At 26.5% G+C, this 24,242-nt stretch overlaps 1 protein-coding gene across 1 annotated transcript; it reads right to left on the bottom strand.

The window, feature by feature from the left end:
• Positions 1–23,947, bottom strand: LOC129963053 (histone deacetylase 2-like). Its single transcript, XM_056077078.1, has 14 exons — positions 23,800–23,947; positions 16,012–16,124; positions 12,223–12,340; positions 10,424–10,498; positions 8,742–8,880; positions 7,153–7,294; positions 6,974–7,069; positions 6,489–6,738; positions 4,955–5,063; positions 3,684–3,742; positions 3,031–3,255; positions 2,344–2,392; positions 1,726–1,788; positions 1–903 (listed from the first exon to the last, which is right to left on the bottom strand). The coding sequence occupies exons 1-13, from the start codon at positions 23,843–23,845 to the stop codon at positions 1,776–1,778; spliced, it is 1,434 nt and encodes a 477-aa protein (XP_055933053.1). The 5' UTR covers positions 23,846–23,947; the 3' UTR covers positions 1–903; positions 1,726–1,775.
• Between the last annotated feature and the right edge of the window lie 295 nt (positions 23,948–24,242).

Here is a 24,242-nt window from a genome sequence, read left to right as displayed (position 1 = left end):
TCATAAAAATAAAAATGATTTTATTCCCCTTTAGAACTTACAGAATACAAGTGCAGTGCATTTATATTAGACACAGAAAAAATATATGAATTATAACAGCATACAGGAATAAATATGCAGATCATAAAATAGTAATACAATGGAAATATTAACTTAAGATAAAACAGAATATGCTAAATGCTCATAATAATGAAAATAGCCATTAAAGGATGTTTGATACTGGTTAGTAATGACTTGATCTTTGGAATTTAAACTAACCTTCAAAATATCAATGCCCTTTTCATGCCTTAGAGAGCATATTTTTTACTTCACTTTCGATTAATAATCACACAGAAATGTCCATGCTGATATAAAGCTAATGATGTTTTTAATACAAAACATAGGCATACAATCATAACTACTACAACAGTTATTTTATCTCAGTAGGACATTTTGCCATCAATAACTAAAGCTTTAGTCATTTTCATCAAGTGATATAAATGAATTAAAATATTAAAATTCATTAAGTTCAAATTTTTAAATGAATATTGGAAAAAAACACACACATATAGATTACTATTTAAATAAAAAGCTATTATTCATTTTGCGCTCACAAGTAATATGTTTCTATGTTTTGAAAAAAATGCATGATAAAAGGCAAAAAACTAAACCGTTTGAATGAAATGTAGTAAACATTATATTCACAACAACATACTTCCACTTAATTTATTCAACTAATGGATTGAATGAAATTTTTACACTTCCATCAATAAATGTTAATGCAATTCTATATACAAAAAACTTTTAAAGAATGGTGGTGAAAATTGTCTTTTTGATGATGAATAATAAAAATCCACTTGGACAGTATACACATGTTTTAAAATGATTTTCCAATTTTTGTATGAAGTAAAAAGACAGCATAACCTATGGAAGAAAAATGAAAGTTACAGCACAAGAATGCACAATCATTCTATTAATTCTAATGGGATAAAAGTAATATAAATATATTTCAATAAAAAATTCCAATGAAGAAAAATCATAAAACCTGCTTTAATTTAAACAATCCATCCACCACTTTTTTAAAAGCAGAACCAGCTTTAAAAAATTTTTTTTTTATCTTTCATGTATATATTCCGCATCATAGGATATTACATTATACAGAACATGTCTTATCAAAAAACTTTACACAAGCCTCTAAATTATTAATCAATATGGGGAGGGGGAGATGAGAACTAAAAGTTAAAAGGGGAGTGGAGATTTATTTAAATTAAAAATAGTGGTCCTCCGCCCAAGAGAATTAAACAAAAATTATTTAAAAATAATATACCTTGCAAATCCTTCTCACAATATGGAAGAATTCTCAGTATGTTTTATTCTATGTATAAAATATTCATGAGATTTAAAAACCAAAACATGTGTCTTATCTAAAGGTTCATTTTTTAAAGCTGTTTGACCAAAAGAATTTTCCACTTACAAATTTGAAGAAACAAATATAACATCCATGAACAATTAAATTATAAAATATATAAATTCTCAATAAGATTTCACATCCAATATTACTTATAAAAAAATTCATTTATCTACCAAGAAAATACCAAAATATAATTCATTACAAAACATATAACACTTTAAATTAAAAATTTTAGGATAATATACCATCTTTATTCTCAACATTCCTTAAACTTTCAAATGCCACTATTCATTTATTAGACAAGACTTAAAACAAAACTTCAAGAGCAATATTACCATTTTGACAGAAAAACACAACTGCACCGCATTGATGACTACCAAAATTATCATGCTGATGTTCTGTAAAAGAAAATTACAATGTTATATTTATGTCAAGAACTGCAGTTAGAAAATAATAACTATTCCAGTTTCTTTTCCCTGCTTTACATTCAATAAAAAAGAAGTTGACAAATACTAATAAGAAAAGTCATTTTTTCTTCCCTTGCAATTGTACAAATACATAAAACATTATATTTAAAGTTGTAAAAATTTAAGCTTTTCCATCAATTTTGATGCTGCAGTTTTATACAAGTATTAATATTTTTTTCCCATCAAATTCTAAACAGGATGTTTACATATAAATAGGAGTAAATAAATAAATTGATATGCATCTATATATTATCATGTAAAATAGGGAAAGTAGTAATAATTTAATGTCATTTTTATGTTTGCTGTACAAAAATTAAGACAACAGAACACGGAAAATTTATTTATTATTATTTGTTTAAATTCAAAGCAATCTAATTACAAAATGTATTTGAAAATTATTTTGCAAAATTAATTTTTTTTAAAAACTGAACTTTAAATTATTTTTAAAAAATTGAAATTTAACATTAAAATCAAACAGAAGCTTACCCTTTATTATCAGATGCTGCTGCATCTGGCTTTCTATCTTCCTTCTCGGCTAAAAAAAGCAAGGAAAATGGTATAAATTCATATTTTATATCAGAAAATAATTTGAAAAGAAGAATATGATTTTTTTTAAAGAAATCATTCAAATAAATACTTAAAAAACCCAATTTTATTTAATTATGCAATTAATGATAAATATTTTTTCAGAAAGAAAACTGGACTTAAGATAAACATGTTATTGACACATACAGAATTTGAAACATTAAAAGTAACTCAAGCAATTAAAGCAAGGATAGTTGTATGATTGAAAGCTTTATTGATTTACCAAAAGATAATTCTGTTTTAAAATTGAAAAAATTAAATGATTCTCCAAATTCAATGACAAGCTATATTCCCTCTATATTCACAATAAAATTGTTATTTATAACAAATCTTTATTATTTATTTAAATACACAAGATTTTGTGACATTTGCAGAAACTACTCATGATGCTCCAAAAATTTAAACTCATACAGAATTGAATAACTAGATATAAAATTTCTAGCTAGCATTTGTTGAATATATAGATTTACATCTTAAGTATTAATAAATTGTTATAATTCATATTTTAATCCTTGGTGATTTATTCAGTTCTTGTAACATAAACTTTTGTTCTTGGGTTTATATTCAATACTTAAAGCATGCAGCTACCTTTGATATCGGAATCTTTCTTTGTACCATCAGTATCTTCATTCTTGTGTTTCTTTTTTGGTCGATGAGAACGCACATCCCGACGACCATCTCCTTCGTCTTCACTATCAGAGAACTCTTCATCACAAGCTATTCTTTTCTCAGAAGCACGTATGCTGATGCGCTCATCCGGATTTTCTTTGTCTTCATCTTCACTTTCATTGTCTATTGCATCTTCAGGAATGGCTATAAAATAATATCTTAAAGTTACTAATATGCAACACAACAGTTGAGTACATTTAAAAGCAACATATCTAATTCATTTGCCTTGCTTTTAAGAATTATATTAAATATTTGAATGAAGTTATGTTCCATGCATGGAAAAATGGACACTAATAAGCAATAAATAAAAAATGAAAAATATAGACGTAATTTTTCATATACCATGTTTTATGTAAAGCACTAAAAAGGCAAATAATGAACTTAAAACATTAAAAACTTGACATTTTTCACTTAATTAAAAGTTAAGGAGAATTCAATAATGAAATTGAAGCTATATAAAATAATATACTGAATAGTTTCTCTGTATTACAGAGTATTTTATAAGAATAAAATTCAAGAATTTAATACAAGTTTCAGTTAACTATACAACTAAAATTGAATAAACAACTTACGCTGCATCTGAACACCAGGGGCATGGGGCAACATTCTGAGGTTTTCAAATAATCTTGTCCTATAAGATAATTATTGAATTCTTAATTTTTCATTACTTTATTAGTTATCAACAATTCAAAAAAAAAAGTATAATTGCAACATTTTAATTACAATTTTTAATTATTACTTTTTATTAAAGATTTTATTTTAACCCAACAGCTAAAATAAAAATCTAATAAAACATTAAAGAAAAAAAAATATCTTCAAAAAAAACTTAACATTATGGGATTTTAGAGAATATTATTGATGCAATAATTAATTGTACAATCTGCATACAACTTTCCATGGAATATGCATTCCATCTGCAGGTAGGAAGAGCTACAGATTTTTTTCACCAAAAATTTTTTTATTGCTTTTTGTAATTTATGCAGCATTTGAAACAGTTTACACTTTTAACATAATTTTTTGGCACTAAGTGAAATGAAAACTTAAGCAAACTTTTTATTAGAAATGTAAATAAGATCTAAAAATTTTTGGATTATATTAAATGCTAGTTTTCAAAATGCAAACAGTAAACTTTCATGAACAGAGAACATAACAGTGCCAGATCAAAAAAGCATTCTTGATATGAAACGCTCCTTCGCTGATAAAACCAAATAAAATAGGAATGTAATATATTTTCCCTTAAGAGAACATTTTATTCAAAAAGCTACATAATTTACAAATCATTTATATATAAAGTCATTTATTTTAAATATTATCAATCAGGAACAGCTTAATGTTAAGAATATTGTACTATATATTACTGTATGATAATCTTACTGATATAGAAATAATGTGTTTTATTACTTTTTTTTTTCACCTATAACAATTATCTTTTAAGCAAATAACTGGGCAAAAGATATCAAGAGCATTGCTCTTAATAAGAAGGATCTAAACCAAACCACATATTATTCAAAATTTAAGATTTCTTATAAATTCTAAGCATGCCTATATAGATATAATAAAATATTCTAGATATTTTATTACATATTATTATTTATTATACAATTACTAATATATTTTATCATTATAATATTTTATTAATATCATATTATATTAATACTCACTATATAAGTGATATTATCAAAAAACATATAAAAGATTGTTACTAATCACATGAAATATTAATATTTCTAATTGTATGAAATCTAATACAAACACAAAACAAAATTACAATTTAAGCTGAAATACAAAATATTAAATCATTAATAATTTAAAAATACCCAAATTTTCTAATTCATTTACAAACCTTATTTTTTCAAGATATTCAGGTGTGTTCTGATTAGCCATGTTTGATGGACTGATATGAAGTTTAAAATCAGGACCAAAATATTCAAAATAGTCATTGTATGGTAATTCTGAAAGTAAAAAGGTTTTCTTAATTTAATATATAATAAAAGGTTATTAAATTTAAAATATTAATTTTAAAGTTTCCCAATACTTTGGTTACATTAAACAAGTCCACAAGATTATATGAATAATATATAACAATACATAAAATATAATATACATAAAACAAGTCCACAAGATTATATACACTGAAATGACAAAAGTCATGGAATACCTTCCAATAACATGTCGTACCTCCTTTTGCTCATTAAAAGAGCAGCAAATCAATGGGGGTATGGGCTCAAGTTGTTGGAAGTCCCCTGCAGAAATACTGAGATGTTGCCTCTACAGACGTCCATAATTGCATAAGCATTACCAATGCAGGATTTTATATATAAACTGACCTTTCAATTATGTAACATAAATGCTCCAGGGGATTCCTGTTGGACGATCTAGATGGCCAAATCAATTGCTTTAACTATCCAGAATGTTCGTCAAACCAATCATGAACATGGCACATGGGCATTCATAAAAATTCTATCATTGTCTGGATACATGACATCCATGAATGGCTGCAAGTGGTCTCCAAGTAGCTGAATATAACAATTTCCAGTTGGACCAGAGGATATGGTCCATTCAATGTAAAAACAGCTCACACGATTATGGAGTCGCCACAAATTTGTACAGTGCCTTGCTGACAATTTGTGTCCATGGCTTCATGGGATCTGCATCATGCTCATACACTATCATTAGCTCTTATCAACTGAAATTATGACTCACCTGATCAATGCATGGTTTTCCAGTTGTCTATGGTCCCAAGCAAGATGTTACAGGTATCATGATATTGTTAGTAAAGGTACTCAAAATGGTCTTCTGCTGCCATAAGCCATTAGAGCTAAATTTCGACTCGTGTCTGACGTACATCCTACATTGATTATTGTGGTTACTTAGGTAGTGCAGCTTGTCTGTTAATATTTACAATTCTATGCACATGTCACTTGTCTTGGCAGTCGGGCATTGCATTGCTCATTTTAGGAAGTTATGATTGAAATTGGATATTCATGCACGCTTTTAACATTATGGATCTCGGAATGTCGAATTCACTAACAAATTCCCATGCATCTAGCTCCAACTATCATTTTGCTTTTAAAGTCTATTAATTCCCATGCCATAGCTATAATCATGTCAGAAACTTTTCACATGAATCCCTTGAATACAAATGAAAGCCCAACAAATATACTGTCCATTTATACATTTTGTACACTATACTACTGCTATCTGTATATTTGCATATTGCTATTCCATAACTTTTGTTACCTCAGTGTGTTTATTATATATATATATATATATATATATATATATATATATATATATATATATATATATATATATATATATATATAGTTACTAACAAAATTTGAAAATTAAAAAAGTGTTTAAAATAGGTTACAAACCATTAGCAACTTCACAATTCAAAGCAACAGATGTTTCATGTGTCCAGCACCTAGCAACGTTTCTTATAGTATATCCTCCTCCTCCTAATAATAAGAGTGGTAAATTGTATTTTTTCACAAATTCCACGCATTTGCCATGTCCCTTCAGTGTCAAATTGAAACAACCAAGACGATCGCCTGATAAAGAATCAGCTCCACACTGAAGAACAATGGCGCTTGGCTGATACATTTCCATGACTTTTGATATAAGCTAGAAGAGAATAAAATTAAAGAAATTCTAAAATTATTATGCAGTTGAAATTTTTTTATTTGAATAATTAAAAATAATCAATTTTATAAAATGTTGGGTAAATACAACAGTGAAGAAAATTGATGCAAACTATATTAAAATAACTTTTTATAAAATGAATTAATTAAAAGATCAAGGAAACTCCATCAAAAGATTTGTAATGCAAAATTAAAATTAGAGTTGTAGAATCTCTTACAGGTTGGAAGATGCCCTGCTCATAAGATTCATCATCGATTCCATCTCGTAGAGGGAAATTCACAGCATAATATTTGCCTTTTCCGGCACCGATATCCTAAAATAATTGTCATGATTATTATTTATTATCCTTAACATACTAACTTACATTCAAAAAGAGAGAGGAGATATAAAACATACCCTTAAATCACCAGTTCCAGGGAAATATTCGCCATATTTGTGAAACGATACAGTCATCACTCTATCAGTAGTATAAAAAGCTTCTTCAACACCATCACCATGATGTATATCAATATCAATATACAATACCCTTTGATGATATCTATAAAATAAAATAATCATATTTAATAGAGGAAGGAAGAACTTTAAAAAACATGCTTTATAATGTTTTATGAACTACAAGAAACAGTAAATAAATTCTTGCATATAGCACTTATAATACTAGAAAGAATTTAGCAAAGCATATTTTGATTGTAAGCAAAATCTTTTATACGAGATTTGTCAACAAACAATAATTTATTCCACAGAAATTTATCAATAATTCCAAAAGATCTGTAAAAATGGATGCCACTTTTTCTGGCAAGTGAAATTCGAAGACATACAATAAAAACAGGAGGTGGGACAGAAAAAAAAAGTTCTATATTCCCTCTAAAAGAACAATCTATATATAAAATAAATCTATAAGCCCCCCCTCCATTTATTTTTAGTTCTTACCGAGTAGCATAATCTTGCTTTCTCTTTATTTGTAAGAAATGTGGCAACAATACAAATTCCAATACAAGATAAAAGAATTAACCATGCTCCAGAGGTTTCATTTATAAAATTAATTCAAGATTAACTATATGCACTATATATATTTTGTATTATCAGACTGATAAAAGATAAATATGATATATATGCGAATGGCCTTGGTAACAGTTATTATTTCTAATAATGGAAAAATAAATAAATTAATTGAATTTTAGATATTAGAAATACTTACTGCTATAGATTTTTATGTTATTTTAAAGATAAAGAAGCTAATATAAAAGTATTTTAAAAAAATCAAATTATAAATAAACTTAGAAATGGAAATATGAAATATTAATTTCATAAATTGTTTAAAAGTTAGGCCTTTAAGCCTAAAATACTTTTAACTGTTCAGATTTTTTTTAAACTTTATTTCAATTTTTCATGTTTATCATTATTTATTTCATGTTTTGTCACTGCTGCTTTAATTTCTATCCGATTTTTTTTTAAAACAAATATTTTTTCTTTCTTGCAAAATTTACAATACTATCTTAACTTTAAACCACAGTTTTATTTCCTATGTTAAAAACATAGAAAATAAAACTGTTAATTAAAACCATTCTATGTAAATCCATTATGGATCAAGTAGTGGCATATGGAAAGTAGAAAGACTCACGACGTCAAAACTTAGTCATGTTATTAAAAAAATGTTCGAATCAGGCCCATCATTAATAGTCCTAGTAACCACAGTTTTAAAATAAATGGTTTGATTGAATTACAAGTAAAATATGTTTATTTATAAACCCATATAATATATCTTTATCATTGAATAATGAAATAAATGACATTTCTTTTGAAACTGTAAATTAATTTTTATATATTTACAATGAAACAGAACTGAAAATATGGCTTTTGATTGAAGATTTAAATTTTTTCCTTCAGTACATAACACAGATGATTTACTAAATGTAATAACTCTAATAAAGTATCCTTTAAAATAAATCAAAATTTTGAAGATGCCAAAAAATATCATAACTTACTTCAAAAGTTCCAAAATGGCCAACACAATATCATTTACATAGCAAAATCCAGAAGCTTCAGATTTTTTAGCATGATGAAGTCCACCTGCCCAGTTAACAGCAATTTCAGCTGCTTGTTTGTTCAGTTTCACAGCACCAGCTACATGAATAATATTTCATAAATACTTGTTAGTATCAAAATAACAAAGGATTATTTGGATTACAACAAAGTTTAATAGAGAGGAGAGTATTTACTTCACATAAGGAATGGAAATTCATAAAATTAATGTATAAACAAAACATGGAAAAAAATATCAATTTCATAAAATAAAAATTATAACGTGCAAATATAAAATAATTGATAATTCAATTTAGCAGATGCATACATAATAATGAAAACTATATAGGAATTACATCACAACAAAAACTTGATTTAAATATTAGATTAGAAACATACTTCAAGCTATCTAAAATGAAGAAACAGCACAGCTATTTATAATATTTTTCAGAATATTACACGAATTTCTCTTTGTCTACAATGATTAGCCCTTTAAAAGGCAATTTTTCCCACTAGTAATAATAGCATATTAAACTATTTTTATGATTGAGTTAAGAGTTAAAAATTCATTCATTTAGTTTATTAGATACATTTAATTTGATTCATTAATTAATGTTTAAGAAACAAATCAAGACACATTATTTTGCAAGAGAAAAAAAAACTGAAACACATCATTATTAAGACACCAGTTTATATATGGTTAAAAATAAAAATTCAACTATAATTCTTTTGACAACCCAAGATGTTGTTAAAAAAATTTGATAAAGGAGAACATGCACTTATTGATCCTCTGCAGTACAGATCTTTTAAAATAGACCACATAGATTTGACACAAATTTAATTTTGAGGGCAAAAATATTATTTCAGGGTGAATTTTTTTTGAAAGTTTCATTAAGTGAAATTTAGAGTATTTTACCACAATAATTTTTAAACATATTGCACAAAAAAGGCTTTTGTCCCACTTTTTCCATCAATAATCTTTATCAATGCAATTAAATTCTGATTGTAATGTCTGTTTCATCAAATATTTAATTTTCTTTTACTATTAGAAACTAAAAAAGAAGAATTTTATTTATTATTTTCAATTTACAGGAACAATAAAAAAGAGGAGTCATACTGTCGTGAAAAAAAAGTTTGCAATTAGAAGTTGTATTATTATATATATTATCAGTTATATTATTATATTGTAATATCAGTTATGTTACTGATGACACTATAATGTCAAATTTTATTAGGAAGAATCATATACAAAATAATCAAAAACAGCCTATGGCTATTATAATAACAAGGGTTTAACGTTTAGTCACAAGTTCAAGCTTAAAACTTGAGAAAATCTAGAGTCACAAATCAATCACAAATAATCAGCTTGTTACAAACAGCATGTAAATTATATATATATATATAAATAAAAGTCATGACTGTAAGTGTATGCCCTCTACTACAAAATAAAAAAAATATTATCATTGATTCACATACTACATCACAAAATTTCAAAGATAACCAGGAATTTGCTCTATTGTGTTCAACTTTAAACTGACACTTAATGTCACTTGAGTACATTATATTTAATTCTTTTATTTTAAAAATCCAGAAGCTTACATGTATTTCTCAATATTGCTAACATATAAAAAAATGATATCCTTACCAACTGATCCACCAGTAGATAATTGACAAAATTCATATAAGCCATCGAAAACTGGACAATCCTCACCAACATTAACTAGAAAGATCAACAGTAAAACCAAATTAAAAGTGCAGTAACAAATCATTATGAAATTACTATAAAAACAGTTTTTTTTTTTAAATACCAAGAGTTAAATTAGTACATACTTGTTAAACTTTAGTGATTGGAAAATTGGAAAACAAATAAGAAAATGAAACATTAATAAAAGAACTAGAAAATTTAATTTAAAACAATTTAATACAGTCTTTTAAGTCAAGAGTTTTGCTTAAAAATGTTAAAGAGTTTTGAAAGAACTTTTAACATTCTCAAACAAAAATAGAATAGTAATAAATGGAGAAGGTGAAATTAAAGAGTCATTATAAAGTATTTATAAAAATCATCAGGTACTTCATATTTCAATGGGTGCTATCAATAATTTTTATTTTTAAATAAACTCACAATTTTCTCAAAAAAAAAAAAAAAAAAAAAAAAAAAAAACCTTTTAATTTTATTACTAAAGCAATAGTTTCAGTGTTATGCTACAGCCCACTTGAATCCACAGCGATATAAATATAGAAAAGTTCAAATTTTAGATTTTTATTTGAGTTTTTATACCTTACATTTTTGTTTTTGTGCTGTAGATTTCATTTTATAGTAATTATAAACGTTTCTATATTTTTTTAAGAGAACCAACCCTATGGTAAATTGGATAAGAAAACCTGAATTTTAAGTGTTTTTAAACATTTAACATATTTTAAGTGCTTTTTTTTTTTAAAAAAAATTACATAATTGAAACAGTGGTGAAATTTTAGTGGGAAATGAAGTCTAACAATGGCAAATTTTACACAGATGAATATCAATATTTTGTTGAGCCAACAAATTTTTAAATACTCCAAATTTGTGTGTACATATACATTAATTCAAATTGATATTCACAAAATGAATGGCAATATCAATAAATGGAAAAGAACAAAAATGATATTCAAGTACAGAGATATAAATACTTTCCAGAGGCATAAGAGTCCTCTTTAAGGCAACACATAATGAAAAGTCAACATGCAACAATCATTTATTAATTTTATATAGTTTGCTTATAATTAACAATGAGGGAAGCCATTTCATTATAAGAGGTTAAGCAATTATCTATTCTTCATTTCTACACAAATTGTACATCTAAAAAATGGTTAAAACTGACAACGTTTTTGCTAGATATACTGACACACATACAACATCTATACTGTACTGAGTAATAAAAGATATTCAAAAATTTACAAATATATATTTTCTGTATTACTCCTCATATTATATATATACATATGTGAATGTTTGTGCTAAATGATATTTTAAAATCTTAATTTTTATTTGAAATAAGCCCATATAAACTTCATTCTAAAATATTCTCTTATTTCCTGATTTAATTTCCACTTTTTATTTAATTAAATCTGAACGTCTCTAGAAAACTGATGATTTCAGCATTTTCTCTTGCTCCAGGTGAAAGAATAAGAATCTCTAATGCCTACAACATTCTTTTAAAGACAAGATGTGTCAAATAAATCCCTATAAAAATCGCATAGTAAAACCACTGAAGGGAAAAATTTCAGTCTTTTTTGCACTTGTATCATGATGTATAAGGACTACAGTTTTATCATCGCATCTTGTACGCCTCCTATGGTGAAATAAATTGAAGTTTTAAAATTTCTTCTATTTCAACATGTTTCTGATTGCTTCAAATTTTAAAATTATTTAGTATACAAATAAAAAAAAGCAATAGAAATACTTACACCTTTGCATTTGTTTATTGTATTCTCCCATATTATCTGGTCTTATACTACGAAGAAATCTAACATAATCATCACTGTGATATTTGGTCATTTCTTCTTGAGTAGCTTTGTGAGGTCGCTGCAAAGAAATATATATATATATGTATAAATTAAAAAAAGAAACCATGAAATTAAACAAGTCTCGTTCAAACTCATTCATAATTTTTATTAAATTCAAAAAAATTATATTAACAATTAATATTGCATTTAAAATTAAATTTTAAGTAATATACAGAATAAGGCAATACAAATAAAAATGCATATCTATATCAATTGTAAATTAACTTTTTAAAAATAAATTACCTGAAGCAATGGCACTTTATATTTTAAAGAATAGCAAACTAGAATGCCATTTCATAAGTGTTTTCTTACCTTGCTATGTCACAGTGTTAAGATCAATATATAGACAAATTAACTGACTTTTACCAATGTACTTACTAATTTGGACTTGCTAATGACAATTCGAGGATATTATTAGGGTTAAGTTCATATTCAGAATATTGATATTCAATTGTATCTAAAGTAGCCGGTAATCAATTTTTAAAAAAATCATTAAGTATTAAAACACTTTCTGTTAATAGAAATCAGGTTTAAAGATTGTTACCACTACCTAAATTGCCATTCTCTGTAATTTTGGATGTTAATTTTGTACTCTATTTTTAAAAGCATCAGTAAAAAATGAAGGTTATGTAAAACTAAAATTTAAGAAGATATTAAATTTTTTTTTTTTAAATATTAAGAAAATATTTATATTTTTAGTTTTAAAAATATAGATATATTCTTTTTAAGAATATTTTTTACTTTTTCATATAAAAAATATAGAGTTGACAATGTAAACATCGATGAATTTAAACTCAAGATTGATAAATTCAAGCAAAGATAACTCATAAACACTTAGAGCTAAATTTCAAGCAAAATCCATTCAGTGGAAATCTGTCTGTCCAGCTGTTCAACCATTAGTTAACATGATAATTATAAAATATAGATTCTTGTCAAATTTAGAATTAAATACATCAAAAGATTAACTTTCAACCAGTATGTACTTTCGGAAGCATATAAATATACATGCATGTAAAAACACAATGATTTAAATATATGAAATTTGTTATGTGACTACTATTGTACTTCTGCTTTAAAGTGTAGTTTCAATCCATTTTTTTTGGAGGGGGTAACAAATCCAAAACTGAAATTTAATTATTGGATACCTATTGCTAAATCACATAACTGTTTCAGTAAAAATGCCAAATTCTGCCAAAGATCGAAATTTGTAAATACTGTTTGCCAATGCAAGGTATTTGTGGGTTTAACTAAGGTCTACAATTTTACATGGGGAGGGGATAACATTCTTACTAGAAAATACGAGATAACGTTTTAGGGAGACGAATCCCACTAGTTAAAAATTATATATGCTGGAAATTCTATTCTTGTTCAACTTTTAGGTTTTATTTAATTTCAATTAATTTAATTATAATTTTGTTGAATTATCTATTTGCTGTGGATAAAAAAAATTAAGGCAAAATAATTTAATTATTCAGTGAAAATCTCATTAATTCTGTATACTTAAGCAAATACTGTAAGCAAAAATAAGCAAATTACAAAGTGTACAGATTAGCAAATGCATTAAAAATGCTTTTATTCCAGGTGATGAAAAAAAATAAATACTATTTTATATATATGTAATGATATTATTTTATTATCTAATTATTAATTTTATTAACTATTTTAATATCTAATTTAATCCAAATTAATTTCTTTAAAATTTTTGCCTAATTCAGCCCATGTTGGGGTCATTCTAAAGAGTTCTCTTGTTTCCTGATCCCATTCCATTTTTGAAGCTTTGTAAAAATTAAGTGCCATCAGTTCCATGTGTCAAGTGAAAATGATCCCTCCGTTGCCCTTGCCAAAGGCCGACACATAGCGGAAATATCATATTATATAATATCAGAGATAAAATGTTCAGTTGGCCTTCCTTACTTCTGCTTTTGTGTCACACTGTCGTGGACGTGTCTTGTCCATGTCCGTGCTAGTTAATAATTATGTCTTCCCGGGATGGATGAAAATGAATTTTAAAATGTAAAATATATCTTCTATGTCTTCTACGATGTCTTATTATGATCCTTTCACACTTACATGCAGATCGAACATAACATTGCAGCCACTAATGAGTTAGATAGCTATAGAAAGTGAATACAGGTCAAGTGAAGCATCAATTGCACAGTGCTGTGGAGAAATGGTTTAAAATGTGATATAACCGAGTTTTAATATGTGATATTTATAGGCACTTGAAGTGTTGGAATCAGTTTCAGCAAAACAGCTGCAATTATGAAATGTTCAAGAGCAGCAAACCAAATCGCAATGTTAGATTTACAATTGCAAAGGTTACTGAATGTTTAAACTGAAAGACTTGTCAGACCAATAGAAGAGCTACAGTAATTCAAATTGCCAATTGGTAAGTACTTAATTAAGGAGCAATTGCGAAGGACTTCGAACAAACTGTTTGCAGGATATTGCACAATACAGGCAATGTTACCCAATAATCTATTCAAAAGCTTCTACAATCTGCTTTGAATAAAAGCAGATGTCTCCAATTCATAAAAGAGCAAAAAAATTAGACTATAGATAACCAAAGTCATGTGACTCAATGATTTTTTCCAGTTACACTGTAAAAAGGTATAAATATTGAGAAAACAGTACGAAAGAATGGACATCAACTGCATTACTACAATTCTTTAAGATGGTGGCAATAATGATTGAGGGGAAGTTTTTTTGGCATTGTATGAGAGTCCTTTAATTCCTGTGAAACAAATCTGAATACTCAAAGGTATTTAAGTGTTATTTCAAACCAAATACCTGTTACGTTAATGATACACTCTGCTAGATCTATATATTTCTAGCAAGACAATGTTCTTTATTATAAAACTGACATTGATTGCAGATGATTAAAAAAAAAAGAGAGAGAGAGAACATGGCAGATATATTACCTGGATTAATTGGCCTGCATAACCACCACTCTCAATCTAATTGAGAATCAGGACGATAAGATTGAAGGAAGCAAGCGATAATTGGATCCGATTGGATTTTTGGATTTTTTTCCCCATTGCCACTAAAATCTTGGTAAAATCCATATCGTTCAAAATAATTACATTTTCTATGTGGCTGTTTATTTTTTCATCTCAGTCTCATTGCCAGTCTTAATGTTTTTGATCTTGTCACCACTAAAGAAGTAACTGAGACAGAATAAAATTGCCTAGCATTGGCATCCATAGTATAATTAGATAGTTCATAACCAGTGTCTTCATTGAAGACTACAAAGTTGATGAACTGGCTGTTTTCACTAACCTAATTGCTCACAATCAAATAATATGAATAAATTAAATATCAGAAATCTATCCAATATATAAAATATCACAAAACATTTTCAAAAATCTCGAAATTCTAGACTTGAGGGAAAAAGAAAATCCAAATATATGAAGATCACTATCACCACTGCATAAAACATTGCTGTACCTATTTAAAACTAAAATCAATTTTCAGCTTTTACAACATAAAGGTTGAATAAAAAAAATGAAAAAAGAGGCAATGAATATATTTTAAGTGAGAAGAATTATATTCATAACTCTTCATGGCTCAAAATAAATTTAGTAATCATGTAGCTAAAGTTACAATATATTTGTTAAATTAGGTTTGAAATCAGAATGCTGAAATTAAAGATATAAATACAGATTGTGAGAAACAGATAAATTATCTTACATAGATTTCCATTTTCCTGTAGAGGCCATAGTTTAAGATCAAGTTGTGAGTCATACGTATACGATGAGGCTTCATTGGATGTCCTTGTCCATAATAATAGTTTCCTATATCACCTATAAAATAATTAGAGAGAATTCAGGAAATTAATTTTAAATGAAATATCAAGAGAAACAAGAAATAATTATCATAATAATAAAATAATAGTTTTGAAAAGTAATATTTATGCACTGATGAAGATTTCTGAAGAGCAAAAATCTATATAAATGGGACAGATTTTAATAGTTACAGAACTATATATTAACTTATACTTTTCAAATCAAAATTTTGAATGACAAAACAAAAATGATATTAGAGTGTGCCTCTGATAGAAATATTCTAAGAATAGAATAGATAAGAATATTAATAACATTAAGGATAAAATTTAATGAATGTTCAGGAATTTTATTTTGCACAATATTCAATAACTATTAAATTTATAAGATACAATTTTTTAGTATTACATGAATTTTTAACAAAAAATTTCTATTTTTTAATCTATACCTCATAATTCATTATAGCAAATATTATAGAATATTGCATACAATTCTACAATTCTTTTTCTTAAATTCAGTACAAGAAACTTTCTGATGTAAAGGAAAAATAAATTATACTAATTAACTGATAATCAACTAAGAAAATATAACTTCATTATATCATTAATACACATACACGCACACACACACACAGTTGTGATCTACTCAATTTTATGCCCAATTTATTACTAAAAATTCTCGGAAAAATGAAGCAATTGCTACTTTAACCATTTAGAGCCTTACAAGACATCTAAATATATTTAAATGAATTATTTCCTGAAAAATCAAAATTGAAAGAATAAAATGGATACTTTAATATATAAATTCAACCGATTTTCATATATGTTTAAAGCTATTTTTTGCATTCCATTATTAGCAAGAGCCCATTATACTTTAAGGTTTAAATTACTATTCTTGATAGGTTATCTTATTTTAAGTGAATGAAAAAGTTAAAAATTAAATACAATGATTTATGAAATTGTAATATAAAAGCAAGGAAAATTAATGCACTGATACTTTTCTATCATAATCATACATTTAGAAATCTCTCTCGTATAGGTCTATTTTATAATAATTCCTTAGAAAAAGAATTTCTGGAATCAGTTACACCGATTTTTGTAATAGAGAATTACAACAGAGATGACAATACAATTGGCACAGTAGAAGTTACCCGACTTTGCTTTATAAGAAAAATAATCTATAGCTCAGTAAACTGTAGGTTTTTGCTTTTCTTTTTTTTAAATAACATAAATGAAGTAGAATAAATTGTATATGTGATGCTCGCATATTATACCTTTTGGCATCCAGCAAAGGAAGGAATTTAACTTTACCAGTACTTTGAAAATAAAGATCATATGTGAGAAATAGACCAATGGCATGCAATTTTTTATTTTATTTTTTTAAATATGCAACAATTTGGTTTTGAAAATGTGTTACATGGATATGAAGGACAATTGTTTTTAGCAGCTGTCTGGCCTCACTATTGTTTTGGTAGTAGTTAAATTATTGTATTGTAGTTAAATTATTTCTCTCAAATTAAAGATTTGTGGTTCACTAATTTTTCATCATTTATTTTTAAATACATTTATTCAACAAAACTATTTAAAATTGAAATAACAAAATAAATTCTAATGGTAAAACACAAAATATAAAGCTGGAGATATAAAGACTATAGCAATGTATCGTATGTTAAGTAACGAAATCATGATATGAAAAGTAGAAAAAATCTAAGGGGATTTTGATAAAGACTTTTTTAACTTTCCTCATTTGCAATAATCTATCCATTATGTGTAGGACAAAAGAGCAAAATAATCAGCCCTGTGTTTAAAACAGGAAGAAATTTATTATCTGGGTTAGGTAGAGAAATGGTAATTGTTCATTTACTGGTACCAGAATTAAAATGGCAACATGTATCAGCTGCAAGTTTTATAATATAAATTTTTAGATTTTAACCCTTTAAAGGGCCATTTTCTTCTAGTCATATTACGATAAAATATTTTTAGGCTTGAAATTAGAATAAGGAAAGGGATTCATTTAATTTATTTGATAAATTTAATTTGATTAATTAATAATTGATTAACAAATTAAGAGATCATTTTGTGTGAGATAAAGAACTGAAGCATCTAAGTTTCTGTCTTTCTAAAAAAGTTTGTCCGAATTGATACCAGCCTACATAATTTCATACAAAGATTGATAAATTTGGTGGGAAGCATACTTTCCAGACCCTAGAAAGGGTTAATACTGTATAAAAAAACTTTTCACTAAATTATAATTAGAAAAAAACCTCCTTTCATGAAAATGAATCCTATTAAATTGAAATATATATAATATATTATACATATTACATTAATATTTTTAAAATGAAAATTTTTGAAATTTTTATAAATGGTCTTATATCCAAGAAATTCTGTTTTTACCATTAATAATGAAATTCTCAAACAAAGTATATCAAGTGTGAATCAAAATGATCTAAATTATTTTTCACATCATTGCTATAAATAAAAAGTACTCTCATACTCATAAAGAGTGATTATTGTAAAGAAATTAAATCTTATCAATATAAATAAATATGATTTCAAAATAGATTATTTCTTACTAAGTAAAAAAATTTCAAAAAGGCATTACTTTTTTAAGTTATTCAGGTAATATTCAAATTTGATAGCTGCACTGTTGAAATATTATTTACAAAGAGCTTCTGTATCTCTTAGGTACAACATTAAGCATTTAAAACTTAATAAAGGAAGATATTTCATTCAATGCTTACCAAAAAATGCACAAACTGCATAGACTAATTTTATCCTAAAAAATAAGCACTTTTAAAGCATTTTGAGAGGAAAATAACAACCAACCTTAATCCTGAATTTTTTATTAAGAGAACTATGAGCTGGGTATTCATTAAGTAAGAGTCCAATTTCATACAAATATAAACATAAAATACAATAACAGAAAATTGAATATTTTTCACTAATATTGAAATTATTTACCACATTTTTTTTATACATAAATCTTTTTAGAAAAATTTTATTAAAGACTTTCATCACATATCTTCAAGTACAAAGGGGAAAAAAAAGTTATACTGCTACTTCATTAACATCCCACTTCCTCGAAAAAAGTTCAAGACCACAAGTAAAAAAAATCTAGAATATAACCAACGGGAGAGATCCCTCCAAAATTTTCTTACATACCCTCACATAAGTGTCATCTTGGAATACTTGGATGGCAACAGTATGCAATACTTATGAAATATTAATATTTGGAGAGAATTTAGTATTTTTATTGAATCAATTGTGTGATCTTTAGGGTGATTTTTGGCAATTCTTGGCATATGGTCAATAGCATCCGAAAATCGAATTTAAGTTTCAGAAGCATTTTCCTCAACACAAAACTACACTATTTTATATATTTAAGTGATTGTGTTTTTCAGTTATCGTATTCATGTATTTCAAAAAGTACACACTGATAGTCAACTTCCAGGATTGCCACTCAAATCTAGGGGAAAAAAATTTATTACCCCAGTATGTATATGCAGTATAAGAGGAAATGTGTGAACAGCATTCATGTGTTAGTTATAAAGGAATAATTATACTCCATAGTTTTAATGAGTGGAAAAAGCAATTTTCTTTAATAAATAAGAATTTAAACAAGAGGTAGTTTTTAAAGCAGCAAAATTTTTGGACTTGCATTCATATATTTTTTACAGTATTATTTGGAAATATAAAAAACTATTAAAAAGCCTCTTTTTCCCAGTTTCAGTAGCTCCACTAGTAACCAAGTAACTTGTAGTCATTATTCCAACATCAGTATTTTTTCTTTGCTTTAGATCTTTAGAATCATCAAGCTCTATCAAAAATGTTGTATGTTTTTGCTTCTTCAATTATGCTCTGTTGACAATGTTTTTCATCAATTATTTAACAAAAATGAAAAGATTTTCACATAAGAAATGCGCCATTGGTTCAGATATCCGAATTTTTTAGAGAAATTGCTGAAGATTATTAGCAGTATAAGAGAAGCTAATTTTAGTCAGAATGAATTTATCCTGACAAGCTTTTATAATATTATCACTCAAGGCAGGTACAGGAAAAGTTTTTTTTTATTGAAATCTATGTATTTTTTTAAAGTTATCAAAAGCTTTTAAAGTATTTTTGCAAATACTGATATTTTCTACCAAGTGGAGAGAACAAAACTTCAATGAAAACTCAGAAGAACCAATAACTTTCAGGAAATCATCACGTCTAGCTGAACTATCTTTAAATAATCCATACATTATTGCTCTTAGAATAACATCTACTTCTCATTCAGTGAATTTATATTTATACTGAAACGTTACATGATGTGTAGTCCATAAGTACCTAGATCTAAAAATTTACAGTCATTTTAGTATGGAAGTTTTTTTTTTTGACATGTTTTAAAAATATTTAATTTACTTTTGGCCTATCCATACTAAGTATCCATATTTGGCCTATCCATACTAAGTAAGTGCATACCCAAAGTCAACTTTTTTAAAATTCTCAAACAATCCTTGAGTAGTAGTATAACTTAAAAATACTGAATTCCAGTATCTTGTAGAGACCTTATCGGTTGATTCATACCAATATCTTACAATGAGATCCATTTGGCATTTTTTGTGAAATATGGTTAAAAGTTTCATCAAAGTATATTACAAATTTTTTATTGATTAAAAATTTCTTAAGAAACAGTTGAAAAGATGGAACTAATCCATAATAAATAATATACAACATTTTTGTATGACCTAAAGTAAAACTATTTGGTTATTTCTCTATCAGTGAACATATGTAAAAATATTTCCGATATATCATTCAATGCATTAAAGGACAAATATAATTCAACTAGTTTTAAGGCCCATAAAAGTTAAGCTTTAAATTATCATTCTTAAAAATTAAAAATTTCGAAATCGGCTAATTTTCAGACATCAGATTTTACACATTCTATTTTCCTGTATTCGTTTTAGATACAAAATCGAATATAAATTATGACTTTTTTTAAAGAGGCATGCAATTTTGTATGTTTTCCACTTTTCACTGATTAATATGTGCCTGTTTCTCCATATCACTTACGCTTATTATCTTTTTAAAAAAGCAAGCAGTATGCAGCAAATATAATATGCAGAACTTTTCTAACCTATTCAGCGAAGTCAGGGTTCATATTATTATCCATTCAATCTGGATAAAATATGGATTTTGAGCACCTTACTGCTTCAAAAAATTCTCCAATCTACTCTGAATAAGTTCTTAATTTCTCAAACAATAAACAAACCATTTAATAAACTCGCATGCGAGTGACTCATGAGGTCAAGAAATCTAAAAAATGCCAATCTCTAGACATTGCAAGAAAAAAAAATCATAGCCAACACTTCAAAAAACAAAACAATACCATTCACAATAGTATATTGTGGAAACTTGTACCTTTCCTGTTCTCTCCCATTTTTTTCTACACAGATCAGTTCAGCTTTAATTTGTAACATTTCTTCTCCCCCCCCCTCAAGATTCCCGAATTGCAGATAATGAGCATGCGCAAGACTTCTGTAATTGTGTGAAAGATTATAACACAGTCCTCTGGTGGGAATTGCAATATTCAATCTGCACAAACAGTGTTGTTGGTGTTTAGTCGCTTACATGCGAGTTTATTGAATGGTTTATTATATAAGAAATTGTGACCATATTCAGAGTTTTTAAAATAATGAACAGCTCAAAATCCATATTAAATACGAATTGGACATATAAAATCAATCCTGATTTTGCTGAATGGGTTCGAGAAGTTCTGCTAAATCCATTTGCTTTGCAAGAAAATAAGCCAAAACAATATGGGAAAACAGGTGCTTATTTGTCATACCAAAAAAGGTAAAACAAATTACAAGCCGGTTAAAAAAAGCCATAAATAATATTAGATTTTGTATTGAAAAGGAATGATGGAAAAAGTGATATAATGTGTCCAAAAACATCAAATTAATACTGGAAAATAAATCGATTACAAACTTTTCAGTCCAAGAACAAGTTTTAGTTTAGTTTTCTTTAAAGTTAAATTATTATGGGCATTAAAATTTGTTGCATCATATTCGTTCTTTAATGCATTCAATGATATATATCGGAAATATTTTTACATGTGTTTATTGAAAGTGAAATAGTTAAAAATGTATGTTAGGACCTCCAAAATTACTGTACTATATTTGTTAAGGATTAACTCTATGAAACTGATAGCTGGAAAATTTACAGAAATTTATTCCCAAATACAAGAATTGGAAAATGAATAAAAAAAGTAATTTTACTTCATAATGTTTTTTTTAGTCATCATTAAATGATTTGTTTCATGATAACAAAAATGTTTTGTATTTTTATTTCACTCGAGACCTTAATTCTGTGTAACTTGCAATTAAAGAGTATGAGAGGTAACACATCTGTCTCATTAATATATAAGTTTTGTCTTGTTAAATTATAGATAATAAATAAAGAGAAATTGTTCTTTGTATGTAAATATCAAAAATCTTTTAATATGCTATTATTTTAAATAATCTTAAATTGTTGTTTTCTTTCCACTCCTTAAAATCATATTGTAGCATAACTAGCACATGAGTACTATTTTTGCATTTCCACATAACTTGAACATATGAACAGGGGAAAAAAATGGGGAATTTTTTTTACAGATTGGCAATCCTGAGTAACAATAATTTTTCTGATCGAGTCAAACAATTAAAAAAACTTCCCCCCCCTTCAACTAAAAAATCCACAAACCGGCTGATCACTAAAGATCGTTATTAAAAAAGAAACCTGCTACCTTGAAGACGGTGATTTGAGAGGAAAGATTTGTAATACTTTAACATTGGCAATTAAAGTTGAGACTTCTTTAATCATCATACTTAGGAGGTTTACGAAGATTTAGAAATCTGCATGAAACCATATGCAACCGATTTCAAGTAGACTACGAGAGAATACTTGTATATAATCTAGGGTTGATTTTGAAATGTCCATATTAAATCAAATGCTCTCAATGCTTTTGCAAATCACTTAAGAACATACCAATTTTAAAACCATAAATATAATTCACTTAAGAATAATCTCATTTGCTTTTTGATGGAACTTTGTCTTTTTTGGAGTAAAAAACAATAATAACAGTAATGTTCAGAGATATAGCCACAATAAAATGTGAAAGTATCAAGAAAATTAACTATTTTTTATTTTAATCATTTTATAAATATTCCACTATCAGAGGCGCATTTAATAACAATCAATAATAAAAAAAAATATCAAATAATTTCTAAAGTCTGTAATATAAGGTTAAACAACAGTTAAACTTAACCCAAGAAGTCGGTTTACTTTTTGAAGGTAAAAATATGAACAAAAATCATGCTTTTGAAATACGAATTTGGAATCTTTATTTATGCCATGAATGCAAACATACAAGTAACAAACAAGCAAAATATTAAATACGGAATAAAAACCAATAAAAACAAACTCGAGCGAAAGATAAACCCGCTAATCGGCAATAAATCTATTTGTTGCATTTCGGGAAAAAAAACTTTCTACGAGGCAAAAAAATTAAATTAAAATCTTCATTAACTTTAAATAGCAGAAATTATTATCTTTATAAGAAAATTTAACACAAATTTCGCCTTTTTTTATTAAATGTACGCACAGATTACTTACTACACAATAGTTATCAAATTATTAACATAAACAGAAATAAGATTTTGAAAAAATATTACCATCATAATAATAACAAACACGTTTCTTCGAATGAGGAGCAGTCATGATTAAATAAATTTAATTAAATTACTTTTATCAGTTTAATTTAACAAAATTTATTCATCAGTATTTTAACCGCTATACACACCAACCAGTAAAAAAAAATTCTGTAAATGATGTTGCCAAGTTGGAAACTAAATTATTGCATGGATAAAACAAATAAAGAAGCAAATAATTATATATACAATATAAGCAAATAATTCTGTAAATCACTATTAAAATTGTACATTATGAAAGTTATGAATCAGAATAATATCTCTTGTAGTAAAATTATAAAATGATGGTGATTGCCGTATACAATACTAATAATAGCACAGCGGAAGTGAAAAAATAAATTTCTTATTTTAAAGTTCTTAGGATGGAATAGTTGTAATAATTGATTAAAATTTAATCCTCCATTTAA

This window comes from Argiope bruennichi, chromosome 3 (genome assembly GCF_947563725.1).
Source record: "Argiope bruennichi chromosome 3, qqArgBrue1.1, whole genome shotgun sequence".
Lineage (NCBI taxonomy): Eukaryota > Metazoa > Arthropoda > Arachnida > Araneae > Araneidae > Argiope > Argiope bruennichi.
Note: the sequence above shows the minus strand (reverse complement) of the source record. Positions and strands in the feature narration are given on the sequence as shown.

What these genes read in the sequence shown, in the direction of transcription:
- LOC129963053 (XM_056077078.1), bottom strand. Translation starts at nt 23,845, where the DNA reads ATGACTGCTCCTCATTCGAAGAAACGTGTTTGTTATTATTATGATG. An exon ending in GCCATTTTGGAACTTTTGAA is followed by an intron (nt 7,295 to 8,741) that starts GTAAGTTATGAT and finishes TTTATTTTATAG; the next exon opens with ATATCATCAAAGGGTATTGT. An exon ending in GAAAGATTCCGATATCAAAG is followed by an intron (nt 2,393 to 3,030) that starts GTAGCTGCATGC and finishes TGCTTTTTTTAG; the next exon opens with CCGAGAAGGAAGATAGAAAG.